Genomic DNA, 15,006 nt, shown 5'->3' with positions numbered 1-15,006 from the left:
GCTCTGGAATTTGATATACTCCTCCTAGGCGATTAATCCAATCACCACCAAACTCGGTCCGCATGAAGTCAAGACATTGATGATGAAAAATTGTCAGCAGATTTTTGATATTTCGAACAGTTTGGCCGTGGCGAGGCAACGAAATTATGGCGAGAAAAGGGAGACAGGAAATGTGTTATAACTTTATCATACATTGATTGATTTTTATGAAACTTCAGCTGTGTGTTCGTTGTACGAGGCTGATCACATAGATGTGACTATTGTGAGTCAAAGTTAAAGCGCCACCAACTGGCAGCAGCAATTGTGTCACTTTCAAAATGCTTAGAGATCACCCTCTTATTTTTACCCAATTTGCTTCAAACTTCATCACAATAATGTCAAGACACGGTGAATGTAGACCTTTGAAAAGAATTGTGATATCTCAAACACTGTTGCCATGGCAATGCATCAAACTTTAATATTCGTTTTGGAAGCTTTTGAGACTCTTAGCATGCTTCAAATTGCATGAAACTCGATACACACATCAGAGATGTCAGCCAGCAGACATGGGTAAAACCCTAGAAACGGGCGGGGAGGAGGGGCTCAGTAGCGCCACCTTTTGACAAAAGTGGTGGGGTTAGTTTTACCTACAGTCACCAAATTACACATATTGTTCTCATTAAGCCTGACAACTTTCTAATTTACAGTCATTAGCTCCGACCAACAGGAAGTCAGATATTTTGGTTTGAATGTGGATTTTGCACACTGTCTCCCTCTCTCTGTGTGTGTGTGAGAGTGATCATATGGGCACCAACTGCGGCAGTAAATGTGGTGTACTCAAATGACTTTGAAATAGTCCTTTTATGTTTAACCGTTTTAAATGCCTATTGCCGGCCGTGCACAGTTGTTCTGAAGCCACCTTGCAGCTATATTTATTCTTCTTCTCCCAAATGAATCGCTTTTTTGAGGGCCTAAACATGCTCGAAAACTCATGAAACTTTACACACGCGTCAGAAGTGGTGAAAATTTACGTCCGTTATGGATATCAGAATTAGGCATGGCAAAATGGCTCGATAGCGCCACCTACAAGATTTCAACGAAGTGCCCCTCACGCTGCGTTTCACATACAGGTATGAAATTCGGTAGACACATATAACATCTCAATACCTACAAAAAAGTCTCCCGGTACGAAATCTGAAAACCAACAGGAAGTGAGAAATTTTCTCTGCAAAATTTGTGCAGTTTTTGCCATTTCCACATGTTGTACTTTAACGAACTCCTCCTACAGCTTTAATCAGATCAACATCATATTTGGTCAGTCTAATCTAAAGGCCTTTGCGACGTTAAATTGCGAAGATCTAGAGTTTTCCCTGAAGGGCGTGTCTGTGGAGGCCTGGCAAAGTTCGATGTTTCACCATGAAACAGGAAGTTGTTGTAACTCGGGCAAACAATGTCTGATCTGCCCCAAACTTCACATGTTTTATTAGAGTCCTGGCCTAAAGACATCTATATGCCAATATTCCATTCTCTGCCCAGAATTCTCAGCACGGTTGGCTTTCTCTGTAGCTAGCCAAGCACACTATTTGAGCGAAGTTAACTCAAGTTAATAATAAAATAAAATAAAAATCCGACAATCCTCCATAACACGGTTGCTATTTGCATCTCATATTGTCTGTAAACTGTTGCGTTATCAAGCAACAACTGACGCATTTGTATTACATTCCAAAGAGCTCTGTTATCATCCCCATGTTGGAAAATGAAACCATATCCATACCGGGTGGCCCGAATCGGCACGGAATGGAATAGTTAAGCAATGAGAACAGTTTGACCCCAATGTGTAAAAGTGGCTATTATAACCCCAGGGCGATAATGAAGGCCTTTTAAGAGGCCAAATAATTTCATTTAGTGCAGGCATGAGGAAAAAAAAAAGAATGGAGCGGGTCAATCAGATTATCTCAGATAAATGTTATAGATCAAGAGCATTCTGGATCCCCCACCGCTACCCTATGGAAGGAGAGAGAAGTATTAAAGTCAGAATTAGATACCTCAACCACGAAGGCAGAGGAGATGTTATATCTGAGATCTAAACAGCAAGAATTTGAGTATGGACAAAAGGCTAGCAAAATGCTTTCTCAACCAACTGAGACAAACAACAGAAGCTGCTGTTGTTATATAACAGAAATTCAGATGTTGCATGGAATAACCACAGATCAGTTGAGCATAAACAAGCAGTTTAAAAAAAATTATGAGGAGCTATACACATCGGAGTTATGTGACAATGCAAACATATCATTCTTTTTTGCCAAATTAGAAATACCTACTTTCAGTTAACAGGATAAAGTCAGTCTTGAACAATCCATTTCAACAGTGGACACCAAACAAGCTGTTAATCAAATGAAAAGTGGAAACGCACCTGGCATCGATGGATTCATAACTGAATTTTACAAAATGTTTTTACACAAACTATCTCCAATTTTGAAAGAAGTTTTCACAGAAATAATTGAGCAAAAATGATTACCACCAACTATTTTGAAGGCTGTTATCACATAAAAAGTAAACTCATACCACCCTATAAGTTTGCTCTCAAATTACTACAAGATATTAGCAAAGGTCATGGCAGTACATTTTTGGCTGTTTCTCAATTCCAAGAATGCAGAGAATGGACTTGCGCTCTCGTGGAGTCCGGTCTTGCCAGGCGACCTTGAAAGAACGAACTCGAAAGGATGCGAGGACACAGAACGCATCCTTGTGAGAATGGAGGTGTGCTGCGATCTTGTTGCTCAACTGACCATCCCAGCATATTATAAGTAGCGGCTAATGCACAATAAATGCAATATAACATCACAAACAAATGTAATAACCTATTAAAAGACTTCTATCATAATATTATAGACATTGTTTTCATATAATTTTATATCTGTTTATTTTACTGCGTGTATTTATGAAAATAAGTAGCCTTTGTGTTATATGCTTTGTCAATGTTACGATTATTTTTTATATGCCAATAAAACTGCAGGCTTTCTTCAGGTTACCACTTTATTAAAATTAAGCAAAACAAACGGACAAATGTTTACTTTCACGAGCCGTCATGTATTTGTGAGCTTGTAGCGGGAATCTCATAAGTGAGAATGAGAACTTTAAAGCTTGCAGGCTTCTGTACGTCGACTGCCTGGGACTTCTGGGATTTTTAATGGTTCGATTCTCTCAAGTTTGCATTCGATGTATCCTCGATATCAAGAACACATCCGGGTACTTTCATGTGTCCTCTGTTCTTGCGTTCTTGAGTATTGGAACTGAACTTTGATGGTTGATGATGATGTAGAGCAAGAACACAAGGACGCAAGATCGCTTAATAATGCATATTGAGAAACAGCCCTTTATACATCAAGACCAGACAATATTTATAGCTGGGTGACAACTCTTGAGTAACTTGGGAAGGCTATTTAATATACTCTATTCACAAGACACCTCATGCCTGCCAGAGGTGTTGTTGTTGTTAGATGCACATTAAGCCTTCGACCACATTGAATACGAGCATTTATTCACCTTTGGTTTCAGAACTCTCTTTATGCAAGTGCTTGTATCAGAACCAAGAGGATAATATCAGACTGTTTTTTTTTTTTGTATACAGAGGTATGAGACAGGGCTGCCACTTGCCCTCACACTTATTTGATATACAGTAGTGATAGAGCCCCTGGCAGTAGCTTTAAGGAAAGAGGCAGATATGCTAGGTATATGTTATACTGCAGCCATTTGCTAAAATCATTTAAGTTCATTTTTTTTCCTCATTAATGTACACACAGCACCCCATATTGACAGAAAAACACAGAATTGTTGACATTTTTGCAGATTTACTAAAAAAGAAAAACTGAAATATCACATGGTCCTAAGTATTCAGACCCTTTGCTCAGTATTTAGTAGAAGCACCCTTTTGATCTAATACAGCCATGAGTCTTTTTGGGAAAGATGCAACAAGTTTTTCACACCTGGATTTGGGGATCCTCTGCCATTCCTCTTTGCAGATCCTCTCCAGTTCTGTCAGGTTGGATGGTAAACGTTGGTGGACAGCCATATTTAGGTCTCTCCAGAGATGCTCAATTGGGTTTAAGTCAGGGCTCTGGCTGGGCCATTCAAGAACAGTCACGGAGTTGTTGTGAAGCCACTCCTTCGTTATTTTAACTGTGTGCTTAGGGTCATTGTCTTGTTGGAAGGTAAACCTTCGGCCCAGTCTGAGGTATAACGTCTTCCATTTAAGGATTATGGAGGCCACTGTGCTCTTAGGAACCTTATGTGCAGCAGAATTTTTTTGTAACCTTGGCCAGATCTGTGCCTTTCCACAATTCTGTCTCTGAGCTCTTCAGGCAGTTCCTTTGACCTCATGATTCTCATTTGCTCTGACATGCACTGTGAGCTGTAAGGTCTTATATAGACAGGTGTGTGGCTTTCCTAATCAAGTCCAATCAGTATAATCAAACACAGCTGGACTCAAATGAAGGTGTAGAACCATCTCAAGGATGATCAGAAGAAATGGACAGCACCTGAGTTAAATATATGAGTGTCACAGCAAAGGGTCTGAATACTTAGGACCATGTGATATTTCAGTTTTTCTTTTTTAATAAATCTGCAAAAATGTCAACAATTCTGTGTTTTTCTGTCAATATGGGGTGCTGTGTGTACATTAATGAGGAAAAAAAATGAACTTAAATGATTTTAGCAAATGGCTGCAATATAACAAAGAGTGAAAAATTTAAGGGGGTCTGAATACTTTCCGTACCCACTGTATATACATATACATATATGTATATATATAAGCCTAATGCGTCCATCCCCAAAGCGATAAAACTTATAAATAGTTTCGAGGGAATATCAGGATATAAAATAAAAAAGATTTTAGCCGATGGTCCTTATTACCCATTTCATTGGCAGGCAGAATAAACACAGTTAAGACGTCCATTGTGCCCAGGTTTTTATTGTTGTTTTAAAATGTCCCATTGTTTATGCCCAAATCTTTCTTTAAGGAGTTAGATAAGCATTTATCTTCCTTCATATTGAATAAAAGCATTCCAGGAATTAAGAAAGCTTTTTAGAAAGGTAGAAAGATACAAGGGGACTTGCATTGCCCAACTTTATGTATTAATATTTCTCTTGTAATAGTGATAAACTTACTCATTGGGTAGAGCATTTGAATCAGGAGAATGGACCTGCTTGGGTCGAGATGAAACAGGCGCCTTGAGGGCAGCCTCTTTGTTTTCCCAGGTCACAAATGGGCTCAGTTTAGGTCACATTTTAAGCAAAAACAGGCACTTTCCTTGCTACTGCTGATGCGCTGTTCCCACAATCCCTAAATCGACCATACCTTTCAGGCATGGTTTAGAAAGGGACTCAGATGTGTAAGATATTTTTTCAATGGTTACTTTCCTTTACAGCATTAAACTGGAGTGATCCTGGGACTGTGTTTAATTAAAGTAACCTTAGACACAATGTCCTCATGAGTAATGGAGCAGGTGGGATTACAGGAGAATATTGATGAACACAAAGAGTACATGGGTGTGTCTGTGATGTTCTCCATGTGTATGAGCTCATCTCTCTTTCTCTCTCACACACACACACACACACACACACACATTCATTTTGGAAAAAGGAAAATCAAATCACCACAGGGTCGAAACATCAGCCAAGTAATTTTATGTGCAGACTGAGGGTAGCCTTTGACCAATATTACATAACAGAGACAATGCACCACGCCAACTTTTGTGCTCATCATTTTGACTGAACAGCTTTTTCCTTAAACATCTCCCTCCTGGTTGTTTCTTCCATGTAATGTGAGTTAGACATTTTTAGATGATGAAAACTGAGGTTAGAGGTAGTTTAAATCAAGCTCATTTAATAACTCTCATTAGTTGTTCATTATGTAGTACCTGTTGAGCCAATGAGAAGAGATCCTGATGTAGAGCAAGCACTGCCCTGTAAAAGGCTCCATCGTGGGTGTCTCGTGGGATCATACAGGTATACTCTTCCATACTGTCCCAGTGGCCTGACAAACACACAAAGCAGTAAATTATAACTATGACATCTTCTATAAAATAATAAATTAATATTACAAACAAATATCTGTTTGCAATATTTGAGACTCATATTCAAGATAAAGTTTCCCAGCGACGTGGAATATCTGATGGGAAATTTTAAAAGCAGAAGTACTCTATCTTACATCCAAATGTTTCAAGGAGAGAATGAGCATGATGAAATTACAGTAAATGCTAATTTATATTTATTCTAAACTGATACTGAAACTTCTTAGAATTTTTTTTTTTTTTTGGGCTGTTATTAATTTGAAGTATTTCATATGAATTGACCTTCTTGAAACATGGGTTGTGAAATGTAGGTTATTATTATTACAGGTCTGTCAACTTTGGCTGGTTTATGCAGGGTAAGCAGAGATAAAGACGCCTACATTAGGTCTTAAAATTGAAATAAATATTTAGTGAATTACAATTATAAAACTTGTATACAATTTTCTTCTGGAGATTTTAAAACACAATATTAATATTAAAGCTGCAAGCAGCGATGAAAGGGCCCTCGCACCCGGGCTCACCGGAACCCATTTGGCTTTAGGAAAACAGTGAACAGTGGGTGATATGCATGTAAGCGAGTAAATACAGGAGAATTATGGCAATGACTTTTTTGTAGGTATTGGGCTGGTATGTGTGTACCGAATTTCATACTTGTATGTGAAACATAGCGTAAAGGGCACTTCGTTGAATATTTATAGATAGCGCTATCGAGCCATTTTGCCACACCCAATTCTGAAACCTATATCAGACGTAAATTTTCACTACTTCTGACGCATGTGCAAAGTTTCATGAGTTTGTGCATATTCAGGCCCTCAAAAATGCAATTCATTTGGGAGAAGAAGAGGAAGAAGAAGAAGAAGAAGAAGAAGAAGAAGCGGAATAATAATGAACGGAGCAATTCCAATAGGGTCCTCACACCCTTGGTGCTCGGGCCCTAATAAGATGAAATATAAAACATGAACATTACATGATTGTATAATATTTTTGTAATAGCATAGATATTCTAATTTTAATGGCCTTTAAAACACTTACATTAAGAAGTTGCCTTATTGCTTCATGTAACCAACTGTAGTTAACATCTAGCTTAATACAGGATTAAGTACTAGTATAAGTATTCTCAGACTTGCAATTGACTGCTGTTGCCCTCTGACATCAAGAATGTGTTGTGTGTTCGCATTTTTACCAATATTGCGATTGTGATTCAATATGCAATTATTTTTTAAACTCTTTATCTTCTGTATTATTCAACAAAGACAAACGATAAATCATTGTATATTAGGAATGGGAATCTTTAGGCACCTCACGATCCTATTCCGAGAGTCGCGATCAATTCCAAAACGATTCTTGATTTACTTTTACTTATCTTATTAACAAGGTTCGTACAGATACTGTAAAATGAAATTCAAAGACTTTCAAGGACTACTTTTTTGGTTTTCAAGGTTTTCTGCATTAACATAATCCCGCTAATTTTCCCATTTTTAAAATGACTATAATTTTCAGCTATAGCACGTTTATTTTCCTATTTTTAAACAGGAGGTTTAATTAATCAAGTTATGAATAGGATATTTATATATACGTTACATATTAATTTATTTTCATTATTCCAGGCATGTGCTATTTTATTCAGACAATCTTGCTACCGACTACGTCAGCAGAGCGCGCATTCCCACAAAACTCGCTCCTCCACCGTGAATAAATCACCACCCGAATGTATGAGTTTGGCATTCAGGTGAAAAAGTAATTTTTACAGACGACCACATGAAAAAACAATTACCGTCCAAAGAAAATTTTGTACATTTTAAAAGATAAATTCATTAATCTGGTGCACTTTGAGAGTTCAAAATAAAGAGCTCCAACCAGTGTGTTCAGTGTGCAAATTGAACAAAGAAAAAGACTGCATTGACTTGTACCTGAATCCACCGTTAAAAATAAATCATCCACCCGCCAACTGCCTGATGATATTCTCTGATTTAGATATCTGCACCTGATCATCACATTACAATTATTCAAATTCTCAGTGTTAAGCATGATGATATGGTAACATATCACACTGAAGTAGGCTGCTTATAAACCTTATAAATTCCTTAACAGCCTTAACACAGGCTTTACTCCTTTCAAACTTAAATTGTCACTGTTTCATTACATCATTGGAAAACACTCTTATCAGAATAATGTCTGTTAGTTAAGCTTGTGTATATTTTTAGTTAAAGCTGTTAAGTTATAAAGCAATATCTCCTGTAGGGGTTTTCCTTTGTGTTTTATATAATGACCACTAGGAGGCGCTCTAGCCACATGTTTTCCTTGATTGGTTTTCCCTGAAGAGAAATACGTTCAGTTGAAAACTAAAGTAAAAGAGTGATGCACGTTCGTTGCATCTTACCATGAAATGAGAGTTCGGTGTTTTATTAAAATCAACACATTAATGATTTCTCTCTCACCCACCCGCAATTAATTGGAATGTTATTTTTTTTATTACTTTAATTACCCGCGGATTATCCGCAGTATACGCGGATATAACCGCAATCCACACATCACTATCGAATGGTTCGAGAATGCACAAAGGCCGGGAACACACAACAGAACCGTGTCAGTGAAAGGGGGGCATCTCTGAGCATGTGACTGCCTTGTCTGTGTTTTGTCGACAGCCGGAGGCGGCCTAGTAATTCTCTATGCAGTACAAACCATATAGCTTAATGGCATCGTTGTCTAATAAGAGTAATTCGCTGGTGAAGTGGTGAACTTATTGCTGAGTTAACGAAAATTATCATGAGCATTGTAATGTTTAAAACATGTCTCAACAAATCTCAGTAGACCCGACCGAGAAGATTTTAAAACGAGCGGCTCATAAATACTGTGGAAATACAAACCGGAAGACAGAAGACAACGAGCGCAGCACTGAGAAGAGGCGGGGCTACATAAGGTCTGTATCAGACGGGCTGCAGTGTTAATTTTGCGTTAAAAGATTTTGTTTATTAAAAAAATGAAACTTATTTCATATATACTTCGTCTTCCAATAATTCAAGCACTTTTCAAGTACCTTTTCAGGAATATCACTATTTTCAAGGTTTTCCAGGCCTTAAATTTCAAAAAGTCAAATTCAAGTAGCCTACTTCAAGCACCTTGTGCGAACCCTGTATTAATAAAACTTAAAATCATTTTTATTTAATTACATATGTAATTATAAGTACTTTTTAAAATAATTACACAATAAAAATGTAATTAAAACAATTGCATGTTAAGAATTTAAAATATATAAACAAATATAGCTTCAAAACATTAAAGCTAGTAAATAATAAAGAGGAACAAAAAACATTACAAGCAATAAATAGTGCTTTCGGTATTCAGGAGTGGGCAGTCTGAACATTTTCTATTCAAGAGCTGCGAGTGATTTTTGTCTTTCTCAGCTTGTTTGATTATTACTGATGACATCATAGACAGCAGGACGGGATATCTAATAAGCTGCACTCACACTAATGCACAGATCTCTTTTGAAATATAAGATGCGGTTTGTCCTAGAGCTGCACGATTAATCATAATCGAATCGAAATAGCGATTTGGCTTAGTGCGATAATGACATCGCAAAGGCTGCGATTTTTAATTATATACAGGTGCTGGTCATATAATTAGAATATCATCAAAAAGTTGATTTATTTCACTAATTCCATTCAAAAAGTGAAACTAGTATATTATATTCATTCATTACACACAGACTGATATATTTCAAATGTTTATTTCTTTTAATTTTGATGATTATAACTGACAACTAAGGAAAATCCTTAGTTGTCAGTTATACGCTGTGTACACACCTGTAAATATGTACACAGCGTGTTAGTGAAGAGCTGCTCTGTGATCAGTAGTAAATGACGCTCCATCTGAGAGCACTGCATTAGAAAAAGCAACACACGTCAAATATACAAACTTTCCAAACATGAGAAGCCTTTATGAACTTCTTTTCTAACAAAAGACAACATTTAATGTGTTTTTACTCCAAACTCACTTCATAACGTCAGTTGAGTGTTTGAAATAGCATTTTGATTAGCATTGGATTATAAATATACTTTATTATACCCGAGAAGGCTTGAAGAAAACATATAAACCATGTATTGTTTTAGTCGTCTGTTTATTTTATTCATGTTTAATCAATCAAAGCATTTCTACCTTGTTTTTATTCAGTCACAGCGATAGCATGATGCCCATTGGGGATTTCCTGGAACAGCATTTGTTAAATTGCATATATTTGGAGTATCTACTCAAGGGCGCCCTCCGGCGTCCAGTATGAAACAGACATGTTTAGCGCCAAGTAAAGCTCACTCAATTCTATTCAGGGTAAAAATAGGAAAAATAATTCCTCTCTCTAAAGAACTTTGAGGGAAACATATAATCAATATGCGTACATAAGTGTACAGGGTTTTTTTTTCCACAGTGGATGCATAAGAGGCACTTAGTTCATATTAAATACATGGACTCCATTTTTGATTTTGCATACCTCCTGACAAAAATAAAGAAATTATTGAGACAGATTTTTATCATAATAATATAATATTTGATAATAAATCCTTAGACCTTTCTAATGATTTATAGACATATTGCTTGCATGTTAACAGATAACCCCACATTTTGTCATATAAGTTTTAAATATTATTTTCTAATTATTATAGTTATATTTATAATTAAATACTAATGCTAAATACTTTAATAATGAAAGTTATTACAACAGTAATATTTCTTATTTGGTTTAATATTTTTATTTAGCAATAATGATAATAATAATAATAATAATAATAATAATAGTAATAATAATAATAATTAGTCAAAATAATATATTAGCACAAAATTTCAGGCTAAATTGTGCAGCTCTACAAACAAGCAAAACAAGCCTGGTATTGTTTATTTATTTATTTTTTTCATTTGTTTTATAAAATCGCATTTTAAATCGCAAATCACAATTTTAATATAAATACAATAAGGTGAAATGTCTCTTTTATTCTCCCCTTACCCAGTCCCCATGCTGCAGCTGCTGCCATGCGGGCCATCTTAGCTTGAGTCTCTTCGCTGACCAGAGTCCACTCCTCACAGCACTGCTGGTGCAGCTGACCCCTGACAGAGAAACAAGAGAAAGAGAATGAGAAACACAGACAGCAGGGAAGGAAGCAGTCTCACATAACCAGTCTTTTGAGTGTTAGAGTAAAGTCTGGATCACATTAAAGCTTACTCTGGCCAAGAACCTTGCAGATTGCAATGCATGCTTGTTGCCAATAATCTTCTAGTTTGCACACTTAAGGGACACCAACTAGTCACAGACGCAACAACAGATTTATTTATTTTTTTTGGTTACCGTTCTGTGAAAATCAATGTAAAAATGAGCACAAGCCCATCCTCCATGATGCTTGACAATATTGCTATTTGTGAGAGTGATGAATGTATGAGTGAGAATGTTTTCATGGTCATAGCTTCTTTCAGAAAAAAAATAAATAAAGTTGCATCATTAGAGTTGGGAGTTTCAATTAATTTCTGTGAAATGCAATTCAAAGATTAATTTGAATCATCACTCAAAAATGTCCTTTATAATACTTTAGCAAAAACTATTAGTAAATAATTCTGTTTAATTGGTTGGTGCATTCATATACAGTGCCTTGTGAAAGTATTCAGACCCCTTTATTTTTTTAAATTAAAAAAAAAAAAAAGATTTGTGATAATGGCATATTTATTTTTAAAGAAAAGAAAAGAAAAAAAAAAATCATTACATAGCGTAAGTATTCAGATCCTCAGTACTTAGTTGAAGCACATTTGGCGATGATTACAGACTCAAGTCTTTTTGAGTATGATGCAACATCTTTGCACATCTGTTACAACACAGTTGTCCCTAAGTCACTTTGCATTGTCTTGATGTGTGCTCAGGGTCATTGTCCTGTTGGAGGGTAAGGTCCTAAGCACTTTGAACCAGATTTTCATTAAGGATATATCTGTATTATGATGTGTTCATCACAATTCACAATTGAGATGGTATTGCGCAGGTGATGAGTTCCTCCAGACATGATGCTTGGAATTGAGGTTAATCAGACCAATCAACTATGTTTTTCAAAGTCTGAGAGTCTTTTAGGTGCTTGTTTCAAGTGTGGGAATCTGCAGAACATAGTAATGGGCTTGCTGAAATGTAGTGGGTGTGCTAAAAGATATTTACAATTGGCCGCGAAAGTTGCCTGTTAGGGTGTGGGGTAGGATTAGGGGTTAGTTTCTCTTGTAACACTGTGTACCTTTTTAGCATGCCCATTACAACCTGCAGCTATCCCTGTCTCTTTTTTTTAAAACTCCAACAAGCTCATCATGTGACTACACTGAGGTGAGGCTTCCATCTGACCACTCTGCATGAACTCCAAATCAGTGAACCGCTACAGTCATCTGATCCTTGTCCTTCCGTACATTTTTCTCATCTCCACATTTGATCTCTGGAGCTCAATCAGAGGTTATTTGTCACCTCTCTTTATAAGGTCCTTTTCCCCTAAATGCTTAGTTTGGCTGGGCGGCCAGCTCTAGGAAGAGTCCTGGTTGTTCTAAACCTCTTCCATTGAAGAATTATGGAGAATTATGGAGACCATATGAACCTTTAATGCAGCAGGTTTTTTTTTTTTCTTTCTCCAGATCTGTGACTCTGAAAAATCCTGCCTCTGAGTTCTGCAGTGGTTTTTGCTCTGATATGCATTTTCAGCTATCAGACCTGGATGGACAAGTGTGTGTCTATCAAATCATGTCCAATTAATTGAATTTGTCACAGGTTAAATCCAATCAAAGTGTTGATACATCTAAAATGTTCCAGAGAAATGGGAATGCTCATGAGCTATGTTTTAAGTTTCACAGAAAAGAAAATCAAAGATTTTTCATAGAAATCTTACACAATGTATTTTTTCAGTTTTTTTTTTTTTTTTTTTTTTTTTTTAAATAAATTTGCGAAGTTATCACAAATTTGTTTTTGTTTTTTTCTTTGTCATTATGGGGTGTGGAGTGTATATTGATGTGAAAAAAAAAAGGAAATTTAAAGCAGTTTATCAAGGCTCCAAGCTTCCAATATAACAAAATATAAGAAAATGAAGGGGTCTGAATTTCTTCTCATTGCCTTGTATATTAAAATACTGCATACAATATGAAAATGATTAAATACAAATAAACATGTATCATTATTGTGTTTATTAAGTAAAAATGTTGTGGAAAAAGAACAGGATCTACCACTTCCGTACCTGCACTGCACACAACTTTTTGTGTTTTTAATGACTGTTTTTGGCAAAGCATAAGTACTCCATCTAACAGTTTATAAAGACCACACGCGATGAACAAATGTGAAAGGTCAGTTACTCCTCGGTGAGAGCTTCTGTCTGTGTCCAAGCCGGGAACTTTTCACCAAAAAGTCCCTTGCCACAGCTCAGGCTGTGATAAACTGCAAAAAGCAATGACATCATATCAGATTTAGAAATGGTGCACCTTTAAAACAAATGGGCCCTTTGAGCCTAACAGTGCTGACACAGACATAAGCAAACCATGTGTGTCATTGCTGGGGGTTGTGAAGAAAGGGGCCCCATTATTAGCCCTGTGAGACACTGCTCATATGGGTTTCATATGAGATGTGGTGGGGGATCTGAAACAAATGTGCTTTCCCTGCCACCTGGAAAAAACATTACTTATGGGGCCATGCAAAATACAAGGTTTCAGGCTGCAGACAGGCCTAAAACACAAAGACGCACATTAACAGCGAGACAGGAAAAAGGGCTCCAGCACCTTTACACGGGAACAGTCTATTACTCACTGGGATGGAATGTCACATGGAAAAAAAAAACAAAAAAACAAAAAAAACAGCAGAAGTTGGGCGTCAAACAAAGAAGACATTTAGAAGAGAGCTAGATACTTACAGATGTGTGCAGTGTGGATACTTATGGGTAATTACGCTGAAGTAATGCATGCAGACACTTTAAACCTACAGTGCCCTCCACTAATATTGGCACCCTTGGTAAATATGATCAAAGAAGGCTGTGAAAAATGTCTTTATTGTTTAACATTTGATTTAACTTTTGCTCAAAACATTAACAAAAATCTATGCTCGCTTTTAGTCCCTTGGCACCTTTTTAGTCAATACTTTGTGCTGTCTCCATTTGCCAAGATAACAGCTCTGAGTCTTCTCCTATAATGGCTAATGAGGTTGGAGAATACATGGCAAGGGATCTAAGACCATTCCTCCATACAGAATCTCTCCAGATACTTCAGATTTCGAGGTCCATGCTGATGGACTCTCCTCTTCAGTTCACCCCACAGATTTTCTATGGGATTCAAGTCAGGTGACTGGGACGGCCACGGCAAGACCTTGATTTTGTGGTCAGTAAACCTTTTTTGTGTTGATTTTGATGTAAGTTTTGGATCATTGTCCTGCTGGAAGATCCAACCACGACCCATTTTAAGCTTTCTGGCAGAGGCAATCAGGTGTTCATTTAATATCTGTTGATATTTAATTGAGTCCATGATGCCATGTATCCTAACAAGATGTCCAGGTAGGTTCTCTGGCAGAAAAAACAGCCCCAAAACATTAAAAACCCACCACCATATTTAACTGTTGGCATGAGGTACTTTTCCATATGGCTACCTCTCTGTGTGTGCCAAACCCACCTCTGACGTTTATTGCCAAAAAGCTCTATTTTGGTTTCACCTGACCATAGAACCTGATCCCATTTGAAGTTCCAGTAGTGTCTGGCAAACTGAAGATGCTTGAGTTTATTTTTGGACGAGAGTAGAGACTTTCTTTCTTAAAACCCTTCCAAAAAATTTGTGATGTAGGTGATGTCGGATTGTAGTTTTGGAGACTTTCTGACCCCAAGACCCAACTAACTTCTGCAATTCTCCAGCTGTAATTATTGGAGATTTTTTGGCCACTCGAACCATCCTCCTGACAGCGCACTGGGACAAGACAGACACACGT

At 37.0% G+C, this 15,006-nt stretch overlaps 1 protein-coding gene across 2 annotated transcripts in view; it reads right to left on the bottom strand.

Moving 5' to 3' along the window:
- mtor (mechanistic target of rapamycin kinase) overlaps positions 1-15,006 on the bottom strand; it is a 272,554-nt gene that overhangs the window by 111,674 nt on the left and 145,874 nt on the right. For both annotated transcript variants that reach the window (XM_051903439.1, XM_051903440.1), the window contains 2 exons: positions 11,047-11,147; positions 5,898-6,013 (listed from right to left, as the gene is read on the bottom strand). In XM_051903439.1, coding sequence (XP_051759399.1) covers positions 5,898-6,013; positions 11,047-11,147 — 217 coding nt within the window. The remainder of the gene's footprint in view (positions 1-5,897; positions 6,014-11,046; positions 11,148-15,006) is intronic.

The sequence above is a fragment of the Ctenopharyngodon idella genome, chromosome 8, assembly GCF_019924925.1.
Source record: "Ctenopharyngodon idella isolate HZGC_01 chromosome 8, HZGC01, whole genome shotgun sequence".
Lineage (NCBI taxonomy): Eukaryota > Metazoa > Chordata > Actinopteri > Cypriniformes > Xenocyprididae > Ctenopharyngodon > Ctenopharyngodon idella.
The sequence above is the reverse complement of the archived record's forward strand: the minus strand, read 5'-3'. Positions and strand labels throughout refer to the sequence as shown.